The sequence below is a fragment of the Canis aureus genome, chromosome 20 (assembly GCF_053574225.1).
Source record: "Canis aureus isolate CA01 chromosome 20, VMU_Caureus_v.1.0, whole genome shotgun sequence".
Classification (NCBI taxonomy): domain Eukaryota; kingdom Metazoa; phylum Chordata; class Mammalia; order Carnivora; family Canidae; genus Canis; species Canis aureus.
In genome coordinates, this window is record NC_135630.1 from 49295313 (window position 1) to 49313167 (window position 17855).

Here is a 17855-nt window from a genome sequence, read left to right on the forward strand (position 1 = left end):
TTTTAGAAAAATATTTTATTTATTTATTCATGAGAACACACACACACACACACACACACACACACAGAGGCAGAGACACAGGCAGAGGGAGAAACAGGCTCCACGCAGGGAGCCCGAGGTGGGACTCGATCCCGGGTCTCCAGGATCATGGCCTGGGCTGAAGGCAGGTGCTAAACTGCTGAACCACCCGGGCTGCCCTAATAATTTCACTTTTTAACTCATGATCCTTCTTAGGGTTCTAGGCTCAGTTCTAATTGTCCTTCATACTAATGGGGACCACTGAAAACATTTTATTCTATTTTCCTGGTCATTATTAAAACTCTTTAGTCTCTTCTGCTTGGGCCTGACATAGGCTTAATTAAGTCAAGATTAAAATTCTTTTTTTTTTTTTTTTTTTTAATTTATGATAGTCACACAGAGAGGGAGAGGCAGAGACACAGGCAGAGGGAGAAGCAGGCTCCATGCACCGGGAGCCCGACGTGGGATTCGAACCCGAGACTCCAGGATCATGCCCCGGGCCAAAGGCAGGCACTAAACCGCTGCGCCACCCAGGGATCCCAAGATTAAAATTCTTACTAAAACCTCTTTTCAGTGGAGTCGAAACTGGCAACCATCAGGTTGAACCAGTGCATGTCTTGAAGCTTTGAGTGTTCCCATGGTGAGCCTAAAAAGATGCAGCAAAATGGGCAAGATATCAAATGACAGGAAAATACACCAGGAGAAGCTGCTCTTGGAGTCAGACCCACGAGGCTATAAAATGCAGCTCCTATTTTCTCTAGTAGAACAGATTAGCGAGAATGGCTTAATCTCACTATGGCAATTGTAAAATTGGACAAATAATACTTCACAGGGTTGTGTATTTGGTAAAACATTATATGTTCAGATAAATAATGTTTAACAGCATATTTCTCTGTGACCAAGACATTATACATTTTTAGTGACTTGTTATTTCCCTTGCCAACCTTCCCCTGGGAAAATCAAATGGAAACAGAAAAGATCAACTTCAAAAGGCTTTCCCTTCTAGGCTTTTTTTTTTTTTTTTCCTTCTAGGCTTTTGCAAGTTCTGTTCCACTCACTGCTTCTCTTCATCTGGTTAGCTGCTTCTTTTTTCTGGTCTCAGCTTACATGTCACTTCCTTCAAGAAATCGTTCCTATCCACTAAATTCTGTGTTCTTTCCTGGGTTCTGCAAACCACTGTATTTCATTAATTGTCTTATGATATATTTTGTATCTTTTCCAGAATCACATTAGATTGTAAACCCTTTGAGGGTGGGAAATATCTCTGATATTGCTGCTTTCTCAGTGCCTAATAGTGACAGGCCCTTGTAAATCCCAAATATGTTTATTGACAAATTGACTAATGAAACAAAATTGCTCTAGTAAGCAAATGGTAAAAATGATCCCACCATGTCTTCAAATATGGTAGACATATATCTATATTCATAACTTTTATAATTACTTGATAGACTATGGTTCTAATACCAGTTACAATAGATAAAATGTCTGGGCTACTGTCAGGTACTCCTAATGTCATAAACTTGAGATATTACTTAATGTCTGTATTTATTGCAGCCAGTGGGAATAAACCATTCAGGTGTATTTCTAATAAACTAAGTTCTAATTGAAATTATAATGGTTCTCCAAGCAGATTACTAGAGAACTTTATGTTTTTTTATTTTTTAAGATCTTATTTATTTATTCATGAGCGACACAGAGAGAGAGGCAGAGGCATAGGCAGAGGGAGAAGCAGGCTCCATGCAGGGAGGCTGATATGGGACTCGATCCCAAGACTCCAGGATCATGCTCTGGACCGAAGAAGGCACTAAACCACTGAGCCACCCGGGCTGCCCAAGAACTTTAAAAATATCAAGGAGAAGACAAACAGATTGCTATTTGATTTTAATACCAGGCTTTTAGGCACAGATTGAGGTGGTCCTCCCTGGCCCTTTTGCTCTAATGTTATTACTATTAACTACTAAAAACCTCAGATATTATTGACCCCATATTTAACACCCAGATTTATTTTATTTTTTTATTTTTATTTTTTTAATTTTTATTTATTTATGATAGTCATGAGAGAGAGAGAGAGAGAGAGAGAGGCATAGACACAGGCAGAGGGAGAAGCAGGATCCATGCACCGGGAGCCCGATGTGGGATTCGATCCCGGGACTCCAGGATCGCGCCCTGGGCCAAAGGTAGGCACCAAATCGCTGCGCCACCCAGGGATCCCAACACCCAGATTTAAATGCAAAATACATGCTCACTCTTTTCTTTTATTTATATTAGAAATCCTTGCTCCAGATCTGCACAAAATGGAGCTATATTTGTTCTTAAACAACTTGCTTAAAGAATACCCAATTTTACTTTGCCATTATTTATCTCTGTCTCTTCTCCCTGGGTGCTTCTGTTAAAATTAATTTGCATTTGGACCTCAAGATTTTATATTGCCATTAGAATCATGAAATGTTTTTACTCAGCACAACTAAGAACTGATGTTTTACCTCCCACTAATGGACCTTTAATTAGGCACCGTAATGAACCATTATGTCATTCCTTCATTTACGGAGAAAAGATTTTGTGTATGCAAGATACAATTTTGACAGAACACCAGGTCCTCTGAACCTTGCCGACTCACATATAATAGATCCTAAATTTATTATGCTTTTGTCAGCTGTTGGATTTATCATTTTAATGACACTGTCCACAGACTTATATTGCTGCCAAAGCACAGCATCACCATACTGCAGGAATGTTTGTTGACATCTTGATCAACAACTCCTGGGGTCCAATTCTGACTGTAATATTACTACGTCGGGACCTTGAGCAAGTTATTTAACCTCTGTCTAAGGATTAATTGGTTAATTTTAATAAGTGCTTTGCAGTAAAAGGTGGGAAGTGCTATGACTGCTAATAGTGATAATAAAATGATAATGCAGCCTTTTATAATGCATCAGGCTACCTCAGACTGTGATTCTATTAAGTTGCCAATTAAAATATATGCGAACTGAATTTATTCTTTTTAAGAAACCCAATTGCTATAATGATGGCCACATAGTATTTTTTCAACTTAGATCAAAAAGAATAAAAAATGGTGATGCTTCAACTTAATTTTTTTTAAAGTTAAAAAAAAAAAAAAAAGATCAACGTTCTATGATGATGGACCAATTGGGAACAGAGAAAAGCTGCACAGAAAAATACCAGATGGTTGTACTCTGATTAAATCTAGCTCTTGTACTTTAAGTTGATTGTTCTTTTATTAACTTGTCTCTAAACTGCTTTCATTTATTTATCTATGATTATTTATTTATTCAACAAATGCCAATGTTGGATGTAATCTCAAAGAGGTCATCTCAGACAAATAGGTGGAATGCACACAATTAATAATACCAAGCAAAAGTGAATAGAAACAGACAGAGGTAAAGAAGTAGTGACTTGAAAGTTCAAAAGAGAAAGAGATTCATTCAAACTGAGGGCAGATGTAAACAACTTCAAAAAGGAATCATCCTTTAAACTGGGCAGAGACAGATAGGACTTGGCACGGAGAGAGGAAGGTGAGAAAGAATCCAAAGAAAATGCATTCCAGAGGAAGGGAATAACAGGAGAAAGTTGCAATGCCATGGGAATTGACATGTGGAGAAGCATGATAACTGTGGTTTTACTAGAATAAGGGAGAGGCTGCAAAAGTGGTCTGGATTGTAATGAGGGTCTACATTATGCAAGGTAGTAGTTGGTGTTGTCCCTGATGCTTGGAAGTCTTTCAGGGTTGTGAGAATATTGGAGCCAAAAAGAAAAAGTCCATGAGTTGGTAGGTGGAAGTTGTGCTGAAATATCCTGCTATGTTGGGAGGAGAGTGGGGAGGGGAGAGCCACGAGGACGTAAGCAAGGTGTGTAAGCAAGGTGTGACACCTGTATATGACCAGATTGTGTTTGCTAGATAAGCTCTGCTGGCCTATAACACATATTTAAGAGATAAAGCTAGGAAAGCGGTGTGAAAAGAGCATTGGCTGAGGGTAGTGGCATCTAAGGATGTCAAGATGCTGGCCTGCATAAGCAGAATATACACTTACAAAAGAAACAACAATCTGAAACCAGATTTGTCTCCGCTGCAGCAGAAATGGCCGCCTGCTATAACAGAAGGAAAATATTTAATATTGTTCTTTATTCTCAAATTAAGTCAGTGCAGACTGTTTGATTTGATGCTGTTCCATGTGTCTCCTGCAGTGAGCAGAGACCCAGGCTACTCTTTGTAAGGGCCTCAATGATATCAAACCACCTGGGGGCCAGAATGTTGAGTAGATTTTAGGAGGTATGGTCTGGAGTTGGGTTACCCAGACAGAATGCTGGCTCCCCATTTACTGTGACCTTCAGGAGGCTCTTGTGCCTCGTCAATAGCCTCCCCTGTAAAATGAGAATAAAAGCAACACCTAGTTCATTAGTGGGATTAAATGGACTAATAGAATTAATGCAAAAAAAAAAAAAAAAAAAAGAAGAAATGACCGCAGGAGTGTCTGGGTATAGAAAGATCTCATTACATATGGTTGAGACAGAAAATAATTCTTTTTATTATGAATACAACATACAGCTGTGGCTATTCTTTTGAGGTAGGTATAGAGGTGCAGAGAGAAAGAATGGAGATCAATTAGTAATAATCCAGGTTAGCAAAGCTGGAAGCTTCGTTCAATGAAGGTAGTGGGGATGGAGCTGGTGAGAAGTGTTCAGATTCTGGGCCTGTTTTAATGGGAAAAAAATGAGAAAGAAGTTCGTGTAAAAGAAAGAAAGCAGTCAAGAATGAATCCAATTAGGTGATAGGGATCAAGGAGTACACTTGTGATGAGCACTGGGTGTTGTACGGCATTGTTGAATCGCTGGATTGTACACCTGAAACTACTATAACACTGTCTGTAGCTATACTGGAATTAAAATAAAAAAATAGATATAAAAAATCTTTTAAAAAATGAAGTTAGTTAGATCAAAAAAATAATAAATTCATGATACTTGGACCTGAGTGATGGGTGTTTCCTTTTATAGACACAGGGAAAACTATGGTAGAAGCAATTTTGAGTAAGAAAATCAGGTTAATAATTGAAAGCCAACTCAAACTGTCAAATATACACATAAGTATCAAAATCTGGAATTCAGGAGAGACGTTCGCCTAGAAATATAGATTCAGAATCATCTGTATTTGGATGATCTAAAAGTCATGCAGTTAGTTGAAATCATCTAGGCAGTAGGTTTCAATTTCAGTCACACATCTGAAACATGTGGAAAACTAAACTGTATGGCAGTCTCAGAGAATCAGAATCTTTGGAGATGATGTTTGGGGAAACTGTATCTTACAAAACTTTATAAAAACTGTTTATTCTAATGTTCCAATTTGTATAGAAATTACAGGCTCATGGAGTGAGTGTTTTGAGAAAAAAAAAGAAATTCAAGTACAGTCATGAGCCACTCCAATGTTTAAAGGTCAGGGAGAAGAGGAGGAACCGGCAAAAAATGACGAAAAGAACTGCTAAAATGGGAAGGGAAACAAGAAAGTGGTAAGAACAATTGAAACAATTGAACAATTGAAAATATTTTAAGGAGGGAGTGATTTACGGCTGACTGTGGGATAAAATAAGAATTGGTAACTGGGTATGAGAACATGGACGACAATAAAATAAATTAACTTGATTCTGATGAAAGATATTTAAGCAAAATAGTGAAGATAAAAACCTGACAGAGGTGAGGTCAAAAGAAAAATAAAGAGGAAACTGTAGCATGTGACAACTCTTTAGAGTAATGCTACCGGTAAAAGAAAAATAGTAAGTCAGGAAATGAAGTTGTGGGTCGAAGGAGTGTGGGCACAAGGTGAGGTTGTTCGAGATAGAACTAGGGAGAGAGGAAAATATTGATAAAGGAGAAATATGGGAACAGTTGTAAGAGATGTGTCCATGAGTAGCTAAGAGGGATCGATGTATGAGTGGACAGTATAGCATTTGGGGTAGCATGGGGTTCCTCCTGGTCATAAGGAGGCAATCTATGGGTAGAAGATAAAGTAGTTCGAGAGACGTGATGGTGGGAGCTTGTGGCAGTTCTCTTTAGTTAGCTTCTGTTTTGATCAATGAAACAGCAAGTTCTTGAGCTCAGGATAAATCTGGGGAGCAGGTATTCAAGGTTTGGGAAGAAAACAGAAGATATGACATAGATACTTAGGAGAGTCAGTAGATTAGCAAAATATAGTAGAAGCCACAGTAAGTGCCCATTTGAAATTAGTGATAAAAACTCAAGTGAGGCCGGTCGGCATGAGCATGTGCTTTTCTTCAGTTGCATCCAGCCATGGGGCACTGGTTCAGAACAGGTGGACAATTGGAGTTAACCATGATTACAGTTTTCTAGGAAAGTGCAATAGAAGGGAAGAAGGAACAAGGGAATTGTGGGTATATACTAAGTCAGGATTACAGTGATGGATTATAAGTTAGGGAAGGAAGAAACATAGAATCTTTAAAATGAGAAGGATGAGGAACAGTATAAAATACTGTTGGAGTTAGAGTGACAGAGGGAGGGACCCTGAAAAATCAGGGGCTGCTGAAATTGAGATAAGGGATGGAACATGGAGATAAGAAAACTACTTAACGTCAACCTCAACGCATGCCCTCGGACTGTCTGGTGGGAGTTGCTGTCACTTACAGTACTGACACCTGTCTCCAGTGTGTTCGGCCTGGCAGTGGCAGGAGGGCTGGTTCCCGGCAGTCACGCTGCAGGTGCCTCCATTTTGACAAAACTCCTCACAGACTGTCTTACCACAGTTTGGTCCAGTGAACCCCAGGGCACAGCTGCAGGTGGGTCTCCCTATTGGAAAAGAAAAGGTAACAAAACGAAGTTATTTGGCTAGAATGGTTTATCTTCACAGAATCCTCACTAGACAAGAGACAGGAAGCCAAGATGCTGGTCAAAGTGGGTCCACACTTCCTCTGTGACTGTAGGCAGGAGCCTGACCTCTATGCGTCTGCATTTTCCCACATTCCAGTGAAGCCTAGGTTAGAAGATTAACTCAGGTTCACATCAGGTAAAATAACCAGAGCTCATTTTACGAATAATTACACATTTATACAGGTGTGTTATGCTCTGAAGTGCTCACGTTATTCTTTGTACTTCTCTCTTCATGTCCATTTTGCTTTTTCCAATCATTTTATTCTACTCATATAGTAACGTAGATTGTATCAGCCATTAGAGTATAAAATAGAGACAATCATAATCCTATCTCTCAGTGTCGAATCATCATGGACCACCACTGCTAAAGCATGAGCTTAGACTTATATATATATATATTTTAATAATTTTAAAATGGGCATACCATCTATAATATTTATGCAATTAGTTATTTTAATCGATGTAAATTTATACATCGCATTTAGTGTATAAGCACTTAACAAGTCCTATTTTATTTCATCTTGTGTTTTTTTATTCATGGGAAAGGACTGTCCCTTGTAGTCTAGTAAGATGATTTAAAGTCTAATGTTAACAGCACATGAGAGCAGATCTAATGGATCATCTATGGATATTTTTCTTTATTTGCTCTGTGGAAACTAATATCACAAGTAAAGGTGAGCAATCCTTTAGGGTGCTTGGAACATAACACAGTTAACTGTTAGATCAAGAATGAGTCTCTCTAACAGCCTGGAATGTCAAGGCCTGGGTGGAAAATGGAGTACCGAACCAGCTCTGTAGGAGAGACTCAGGAAAACAAAACGAAATAATAGCTATCATTTGTAATGGGGAATAGCGAAGTTTGGAGGTTGTACAAATGCAAAGAAATCACATGAAAAAGAATAAAAAATAAATTTAATCATAGATCTGAATTAACTAGGACTCGGAAGTGTCACCCAGTTGACTAGCATCAGAGAATATCCAGCCATCGCCTCTCTCACCTTTGTAGACATGAGGTATAATTAGACTGGTCATAAAAATGTATGAGTAGAAGTCTTAAGACTTGAAATGTGAAAATGACATAAGTTTTCTCTATTGTCATAGGTTCTACATTTTTTTGAAAAGCACTCATAAGTGAATAAAATGCCTCCAAATGAAAGCCACCTGCCTTTCCAAGAGAATAAATAAATTGAGTTTCCATAATTTATTTATTTATTTTGCATCGAAAGCTCTCCACACCCTTAAACATGCTTGAAGCTTTTGCCTCTCAGTGAAGAAAGTTACATACATTTTTAATGGTGAGTAGCATTGCTTTAAAACGTATGCATAAATGTTATTAGTTTGGTGGCAGATAAATGCCTATTAGTAGGTTGGGAAACAAGGTAAATTTTATGTACATTAAAAGCTGAGTAACATCGTGTTTTCCATTCCCAGAAAATGGCTTTAAAACTTTTAGCTAAATATTTTTCTTATAATGGTAGCGAATTTTCTAGTTGTTCCTTACATATAGACAAAATATCTTCATGGGAACAATAATGGGTGAAAGACAAAGGCACAAACAAGGGAATGAATAGTGGTAGAAGATGAAGAGGACAGCAAATTGTTGGAACACAGTTACTAAGGTAAATGAAAGCCCTGAACAAAAGAAGTAGTTCCTCTTCATCAACAAGAACCAGTGACTGCCTTACAGAGAAATAGAACATTTAAACAGGGACACAAATTAACATGAGCTAAATGTAAAACAAACAGAACAGAAAATACAGGAGAAATCAAAATGCATTAGGCTAATCATAAAAAGTGCCATATGGTGGTAGGACTTCAGCACCGTGGATTTATGTTTTTCTCCATTATTTTCTAGGTTTCTTTAAATTAAGAGTGAAAAACATTAAAATGAGAGAATTTTGAAAGAAACAAATGCAACCCACGAAGGCCCTTGAAATTCATTCTGTCCCAGTCACTGAGGGAATGACACCATGCTTTCATCTCATCTGTAGCTGTTTTGAAACTAGGGCAGAGTGACCAGGTTGTCCCCCACTTCCACATCCAGCATCTGCCTCACATCATTTAGATCCTGGCTGAATTATTTTCAAAAGGCTCTTTTTCTTCCTTTAAAAGGAGGATTTCTCTCTGACAAGTAGAAATCTTCATATTCAGGGGAACATTACCAACTTGAAACTGTGTGTTGATACAGTAGATCTTTTGTTTGCTGATGGGAGATGAACCATCTGTCACAGAGTTTTATAATGGGCTTCCATCTAATATTTTCACGACTCTCTCTGGGTGCGCCCTAACAAGTTGCATTGGATTTATTTATAAAGATTTTTTAGGTAGCTCAATTTAATTTCGGCATTTGAAAAGGCAACAATAGTGTTACGAAGACTAAGGTATAGATTTATAGCAGTGAAGCATCCAGGGAGCTTGGGAGTTGACAGCTTACAAGAGTGGTATAATCAAAAAGAGCATCAATTAACCTGAGGGAGGAGGGAGAGGATCAGTTTGTTGCCTCTACTCAGTCTAGTTTTTATAGCATTCAAACCTGAAAAGTGTGAGTTGTCAGACTGCCTGGTTATAGACTATCTGTACCAATTACTGGTTGTGAGGCCATGGGCATCACTTCTCTGCTTCTTTTTCCTTGCGCAAAACATGGAGATAATAATATGGGGTTGTTAGGGAGAATCATAGTAAATGAAATGAAAAGTAAAGTAAATGAGATGATAGGTGCAAAGCATTTCTAAAGGTACGAGGCACATAGAGAGCACTCAATGATACTTTGGCTCCAATTGTTTATTATTATTACTGTTGTTTGACAATTGAGCTTCGCCATTTATGACTTTGTAACTGTGTCCTAAAAAAGACACTGTAACATTCTAAGAAAATCATTTGGAAAACTGTCTTAAATTACACATTTAATGTTTGTTATTTATTTAAGATAAAATTAATTTGAGCTTGCATGGCAGCGATGGGATAAAGCAGAAATTCTCCATCAACCTTACTCTCAGACTCCAACATCTTTAACTTTGAAGGATGGGTCTTTCTTTCTCTTTACTTTCTCAACATATTTAATCCTACACTTTAAAAAGAAAACACACACACACAGAAACTCCACATGAGAAACACAAACAATAAAGCACACCTAGTATTTTTATCAAGTCCATTTACTTGTATACCTTCAACTTTTGATACATACTTGAGCTTTTTTTTTTTTTTAAAGAGTCTATACTCATAGCTTCCAATTCTACCAAACAAAATCTTCCATCATAAAGTCACATTCCAATCCTTCACTGGGTTTACAGTTTTAATTTTTTTTAATATATAAAAAAAGGTATCTTAATCTGTTACTTCTTTGTTATTTCAGAAGAGAGGACAGATCCCTCAATATGTATGTATTGTTCACATCAAGCACTTCTGATTCCCTAGTGGTAAAACAGGTTTAGGGATGGAGAAGTTAATGTGTGTTTTCTTTACTATATATTTATCTCTGATCTCTTAATCTCTAAATCCACTGATTTCTTTTCAATCATCCTCCTCAGATGTTCTCCATAATTTTACACATTTTATTCTCGAAACTTCTTATTTTTTATCACACATTTTATTTCGCATCTCCTCTTGAAAATTCTCTCTCGGTTTCTAAGACATTACCATTACTGATTTCCGTATCTTTTTCTGATTGTCCTTTTCAATTGCTTTTATGCTTTTTTTCTTTCTCTTAAAATATATTCTTCTAAACTTCTTTTTGGTGATATAATACAGTTTGATGGCTCCAAAAATTATCTCTCTATCTGCATACTACAGTCTCAGTCTTCTGACTCTGGACTCATTGTCCTTCATAACTGACAGACCATTCTCTCTTTGTCCTAGGCTCATCAACTTCCCCATGACCCACAAGAGAGAAAATTCTTCTCATAAATATTGTCCTGGTAGCATATGTGATTTCTGTAGACTAATGATTTCTCCCAGTGCTGGGTCTGCTCCATACTCAAGTTCGACACTATATGTTAGCAAAGTGCCTTACTAGCTGTGTACAACAAATGGAGCTTAGTTTATTTTCTTGATTAATTTATTATTAATATATCTGCGTCCATTCGTAGATAAATGGAAACTTGTTGCATACATCTTCTAAATGTGCCAGCAAATTTTCATGCAACAAGGTAAGTAAATAATAAACTACTGAGATTTAACTAGATAACTAATAGTAGCTAATGTCAAATATGGCAAAAAATATAATTAAAAGTGCTAATCATCTATAGTCGATATTAAGGAATATTCACTGACACAACTAAAGATTGTATTGCTCATAAGGAAAACAGAAATGGGTGCCTGCTTGGCTCAGTAGGTTAAGAGACTGCTTTCGGCTCAGGTCATGATCCCCAAGGATCAAGTCTTGCATTGGGCTTCCTGCTCAGTGGGGAGTCTCCTCCCTCTCTCTCTCTCTACCCCTCCCCTGGTTTGTGTTCTCATTCATTTACTCTCTCTCTCAAATAAATAAAATCTTTAAAAAAGAGAGGGAGAGAAAAAAATGGAAATGTCTTGGATTCTCACAGAGTTCTTGAAATTTCACTGGTCTTACGTGGCCCTTACATACCTAAACTAGTCTCAGTAAAAATGATTAATTCTGAAATAGTTCATAAGAATATTTAACAAGAACTAAATAAATTTGGCACAAATAAAATTGTTTGTTTTTTGGCATTAGATCTGGGAATCAAATATTGTTAGATATTTATTAATTGTGTGGCTTTGCAAAACTTTCCTCACTAGATCTCATTTTGCATCTCATTCTGTAAAATGGTGCCAGTGATGCCTACTATGTGCTGGTAAAACACATCATACAACGTCTGCCACATAGCATGTACTTAATTGGTAGTATTAGTAGTAGTAGTCGTATTGAAAAAAAAAGTAGTAGTCGTATTGATATTATAATTACTATTAGTATTATTATTAAACAGATTATTAACCTAGGTTATTATTTAAACAACTGAGTACATATGCTTTTATTAAAAAACTGCATATGGAATCCCAATACACAGTTTTTCCATATTCTTTTGAAAATAATATGCCCATACCCTATCCATATAGACCAGTTCAAATAATGTTTTAAAATATATAATAAAAATGGAAACTTTTCTATTATATAGATAGGTAACTACATGGATAGCATAAAAAATTATCATTAGTCCTTGTTAAATGAATGTTAAATTTATATGATTTTGTTATAGTTTTTAGATAAATGGACCTATTTGATTATATGTTACTTTTAGCTATATAGTCATAGCCAGTGATTTCTCTGATATGGAGAGACTATTGCTGATTTTCAGTGATAATAAGTAATGTCTTAGAGCACTGACTTTTGAATATCCTAGATTCTTGGATTTTAGTGTTCTTACTTAGCCACTCAAGCTCACATCTGAAAAATAACACAATGTTAGACATAATAGAGTGATAAGGATTAAATAAAGTAATATGTCTAAGGAATTTGACAGAGTTTTTAATATTTATTAAACATTTAAAATGTAGTAGGCACTATAATAAACAAAATTAGGTTGTTAAATTTCCAAAATATTATAATTACTGGATATATATTCCATATAGAAATCACTATTTACTTGCTAATAATTTTAGAGTAAAATTTGCTGTGTAGCTTTTGGTCAAGTAATATATGAATAAATCTTTTGGTCAAGTAATATATTAATAAATATCAATCAATCAGTATGCTCAAAAGCCTATATTCATATTTGAATATTATAAATGTGTATCTGTTGGCATTTTTCAGTGACTTGATATACTACTGGTGTCTGTTTTTAAAAGCTAGATTTATTTAATAAACGGTTTTTAAGATGATTATAAATATGCTACTCTTCAGTGTATTTAATCAATATTATATAACTAAGTAGGTAAAATTATTTCTCTGCTCAATATTGGACAAATAAATCATTACTCTTTTTTTTTTCTATTTAAACATAATGCTTGAAAATGTGTGGTTGATTGCCATGAAGGAATGCTAGCAAAAGTAATTACATATGAACTTCCTATGAGACAGTGACAGTGTTTATTATTTCTGAGGAGTAGATACCTGCTAGTGAGCATCATTAGTCAGTTCTCTTTTCAAGCAATTTATTGAATTCATAGTCATTTGTCAATGTGAACCCTGATGCATCTTAACCCTTACTTGTTGAGTAAGTCTGGTGCTTGTAAATTTTTATTCCTGGTTGTAATGTTTTCTACCTAACAAGTTTTCAATATATACAGTCATTGTTTAATTCAAATAGTCTGATGAATACATTGAGTCTAGGTAATAGAATTTCATTGACATTTAAACTGCAGAGCACATTAATAAATGATTATATTTAATGTTCCACAAAAATACTATCTAAAAGTTACATACCCTTTACTCATGATATCTTTACTATTTGAACAAAAACCACATTTTTGTTATTTTATATAGGAGAAAAATAATAAGCTGAGAGACAAGTCACCATAGCCTCATTTGGTTAGATACTAGATTGCAATCAGAAAGCCCATCTCTTGACCCCTAATGCCCAAGACCACTCTGCTTTTTGAAATCCATCTTCACTTCTGACTTAGATTCAAGTAATAAAAGTTTTGAATGCTTAAAAAAATTGCCAGTCTTTTTTTTTTTTTGCTAGTCTTTTTGATAAAGAGATTTGACATTCTACTTTTCCACTTTATATAATGTTTTCCTGAACAGAAAGTGAGTGCCCATTTATACACAATTTTAGTAAGTTGACTATAGCTGTCGAGTTGTCTTAAGTATCAAAAAGATTACAGAGAACTATTCATCAAAGCCTGAAAAAGAAAAGGAGGAACTGGATTTTACCTAGCGCCCTCCCAGATACTACTTAATATATTCTGACATGTTTCAAATTATAGGTCACAATCTATTTATACTTCTGGAAAGTTCGTTTTCAGCCAGTTTTGAAAATGAGACTGAAATATTTTTGTCCTTTTTGTGAGGAAGGAAGGAAGCCAACTCAAACCTTCTGAGATTAGCTTAGAAAGCCATAAGACTTAATAGTTCAGTACCACTTTCACCATGTAGTTCAGATGAATCAGTAACTGATTCAAAAAGTCAACAGCAGAATTAAAAATCTTACTTTCAGCCACTCATAGTTTTTTTGTGAAGGCGCAAGGATTGAGAACAGCACCTGGAACTCAGTAAGCAGTTAAATATATGTTAATTACCATGATCCTGGCAATAATAATTATTATTTAAGTTTCTAATAATAATTATCATTACTTAATTTTTAATTCTAACAGCAATGCATGTTAATTGTGGAAGTTGGAAAAAACAGACATAAAAAGAAGGACCTATTTCCTTATACAGATGCTTTATTTATGCATTTTTTCCATATTAGGCTCATATTATATAGTTCTATTTCTTGTGCTTTTCAACTTTAAAATACAATGTAAATTATTGGATCTTATGATGTTTCCATTTTTAATTTTTGAGAAGCCTCAAAATTCCATTTTTCACAGTTGCAACAATTTGCATTCCTGCCAACAGTGTATGAGGGTTCCCTTTTCTCCACATCCTTGTTAACATTTGTTATTTCCTGTTTTTATGATACTAGCCATTCTGACTGGTGTAAGATGGTATCTCATGGTGGTTTGGATTTGCATATCCCTGATGATTATTGATGCAGCATTATTTACAATAGCCAAGATACAGAAGTTATTTAAGTATCCTTCAATAGATAAATGAATAAAGAAGGAGTGATATATATGTGCAATGGGATATTACTCATTCATAAGAAAGAATGAGATTTTGTCATTGTAATGACATGGATGGACCTAGAGGGTATTGTGTTAAGTGAAATAAATCAGATAGAGAAAGACAAATTCCATATAATTCCACGTATATATGGGATTTAAAAACAAAACAAATAATAAAGAACCAACCCATAAATACACAGAACGAACTAGTGGCTGCCACAAGGGAGTCAGTGGGGGATGGGCAAAATGGGTGAAGGGGAGTGGGAGGTACAGACTATCAATTTTGGAATCAATAGGCCACAAGGATGAAAGGAATCAGCATATAGGGAATTTAGCCAAGGATACCTGTAATAGCGTTGTATGGTGACAGATGGTAGCTATATTTGTGATGAGCATAGCATAACTTACAGAGTTGTCAAATCACTCAATTTTATACCTGAAACTAATGTAACATTGTATATCAACAATACTTCAATAAAAATAAAATAAAATACAATGTGAATATTTTCCTATATTATCATATATTCTACAATTCTGGTTTTATTTATCGTATAACATTCATCTTTTAGATACGCTATATTTTACATATTAACTATTTGGATTCAGGTTTTTCTCTCCAGTTTTATATTCTAAAAAACACTATATTGAACATCTTTACTTCTAATTTTGGGTTTTCTCATTATGTAATACTTGGAATATGTTTCTAAAAACGACATTATTTAATTAAAGAACGCGGAAACTTTTTAAACCTCTTGGTGAGTACTTCAAAATTGCTTGCTTCAAGATTTGCACCATGAACATTTTCTTCTGACAGTGATTTAAGGATGTTGGTTTCATCTATGTGTGACTGGGCTCCTCCTGCACTTCTTCCTTTCCAAACTCCTTCTTTCTCTTTTTTCCCTTCTTTTGTATATTTGTGTACATGTGTGTGTGAGACTTGTCTTCTGCCTTTTGATCATTTTGCTTTCTGTTTTTTTTTTCTACTCGATTTGCTATGGGTATGTATTTCTATGTCACTTATTTGTTAAAACTATATGCCCTTTTTATGTTTTTACTTTTACATTTTCTTTTTTTTTAAATATTTATTTATTCGTGAGACAGAGAGAGAGAGGGAGAGAGAGAGAGAGAGAGAGAGGCAGAGACACAGGCAGAAGCAGAAGCAGGCTCCATGCAGGGAGCGTAATGTGGGACTCTATCCCGGGTCTCCAGGGTCAGGCCCTGGGCTGAAGGCAGCGCTAAACCCCTGAGCCACCTGGGCTGCCCCTACTTTTACATTTTGAATATAATATTCCTTATATCCTTAAAAAGCAAGTAGGACCAAATATCCAGGGCTCTTAGTACTCTCTAAATATAAACAATATTTATGTTAAGGAAGCTAGGACATCAAGCTTAAATTAAATTAAAAACAGCTCTCATTTAGATAAAAGTGGAAGAAAAAAAAAAGTGGAAGAAAAACAAAGATGGGCAGTTTAAATGCACGTTCACCCTTTATCAAGATATTATTTAGGTGATTGTAAACTTTATGTCCTAGGTACAGATGTGACTCAAGAGACATCAGTATTTATGTTTTGTCATTAATCTCAGGATGTTTTGAGGGTATCCAAAAGTTCCTAGCTTAACTTGCTTTTTTAGCAAACATTTTTAGGGTAGCCTTTTTTTAAAATCATATTTGATGGCAGCCATATATGCCACCTTAATATTTGGGGGCAGTGTTCTTGATAGAAAGAGCCTGAATGAATGAGAAAGAAAAGTCTTACCATCTACTTATTATTTTTTTAAGGACTTTATTTATTTGACAGAGAGAGAGAGAGTATGCAAACAGGGGGATCATGAGAGGGAGAAGCAGACTCCCCACTGAGCAGGGAACCCCATGCTGGGCTTGATTCCAGGACCCTGGGATGTTGACCTGAGCCGAAGGCAGATGCTTAACTGACTGAGCCACCCAGGCGTCCTGCATCTACTTATTATTTTAAAGGCCCTTCCTGTTGGAGTGAGAAGTAGTGAGAATAATTTTTTTTTCTCTTTTTCCTTTCCTTAAGAGGGGCCACTGTCTTCCTGTTTCAGTTCTGAAAGCAAAATCTTTCACTGCCAAAGTCCACAGATGTGGTAATAGGGGGAGTCACAGTGAGAGCTTCTGCTTTCTTCTTTCCATATTTATTTAAGCATCAATACAAATGTATTATCTACTAAAAAAAAAAATTGCACTGTCACTCCTTTGTCTAGGCAGTCCTGCTTTTGTGCATTTTCAAATTCCCCAAATTAAAAGTTGCCCTCCCCACTGCGTAATTTCAAACTTTATGAGTAGGAGTTTTCGGGTATATTGCCCCAAATTGATAAACTCTCTTGCTTTACTACTCTAAATCAGCTGTGTAGAAAATCGTGATTCATTTTGATATGAAAATTAAAAGTCTAAATAACAGAACTCAAGAGTATTGAAAATACCAAACAACATCAATATATTTTAGAAAATAAATATTTATAAAAGTGAAGATTAATTGTAAATATATATAAATATCCTCATTATATTCATGATGAGAAACATTCTTAAATTCTTCTCTATTTTCTCTAATAGAATGATTGAATAATTCAGTACTTTACTCTCATTTCCATTATTTTGCCCAAGGCAAACTTTATCTTAATATCCTCCTAAGAGCAAGTCATAGAAATGAACTACATGCACCCTTGTCGATATAATCAATGTCAAACGATTTCACTTTGTGGTACTTTCCTGTATGGATAGAGTCCACATATTTTAGTTTTAGCTTTCTCTATAATAATAAAAAAAAAAAAAACTTAAGGAATGAGGAAATACTCATGTCTAAGATGCAAAATTTTAATTATGCCTCTCAGATGTGTGCTTTTAATTAACTGGTGACATTTCCTTTGTTCAATTATTATAGTCCTATACAACTGTCATAAACTTATAAATTTTAATTAAAGCTGCCCCAAACCCTAGTCATATAGTGTCCACATAGGAATTTGCCAAAAGGCTTAACTGTAAGTAAACCAACAACGAATAAATCCATGAATTGCCCGCTGGGATTTGTTTAACAAATTAACATTTGTGTGGAGATAATGAGGTTCTACAGTCTATAATGCCAAACAATGTTTTTATAAAACCATATTTTTAAAAGTAAAAAATGCTTTGTAGATGACTTAATTTGATATATTATTATTATTAATTAGATGCTGTAAGACAATAAACTACATGGCCATATCTC

At 35.4% G+C, this 17855-nt stretch overlaps 1 protein-coding gene across 9 annotated transcripts in view; it reads right to left on the reverse strand.

Moving 5' to 3' along the window:
* LRP1B (LDL receptor related protein 1B) overlaps positions 1 to 17855 on the reverse strand; it is a 1828472-nt gene that overhangs the window by 66907 nt on the left and 1743710 nt on the right. For 8 of the 9 annotated variants that reach the window (XM_077861563.1, XM_077861564.1, XM_077861559.1 and 5 more), the window contains one exon: positions 6667 to 6828. In XM_077861563.1, coding sequence (XP_077717689.1) covers positions 6667 to 6828 — 162 coding nt within the window. Of the gene's footprint in view, positions 1 to 4558; positions 4729 to 6666; positions 6829 to 17855 lie in introns of those variants that run through there. The other variant, XM_077861566.1, reaches the window with a different exon arrangement.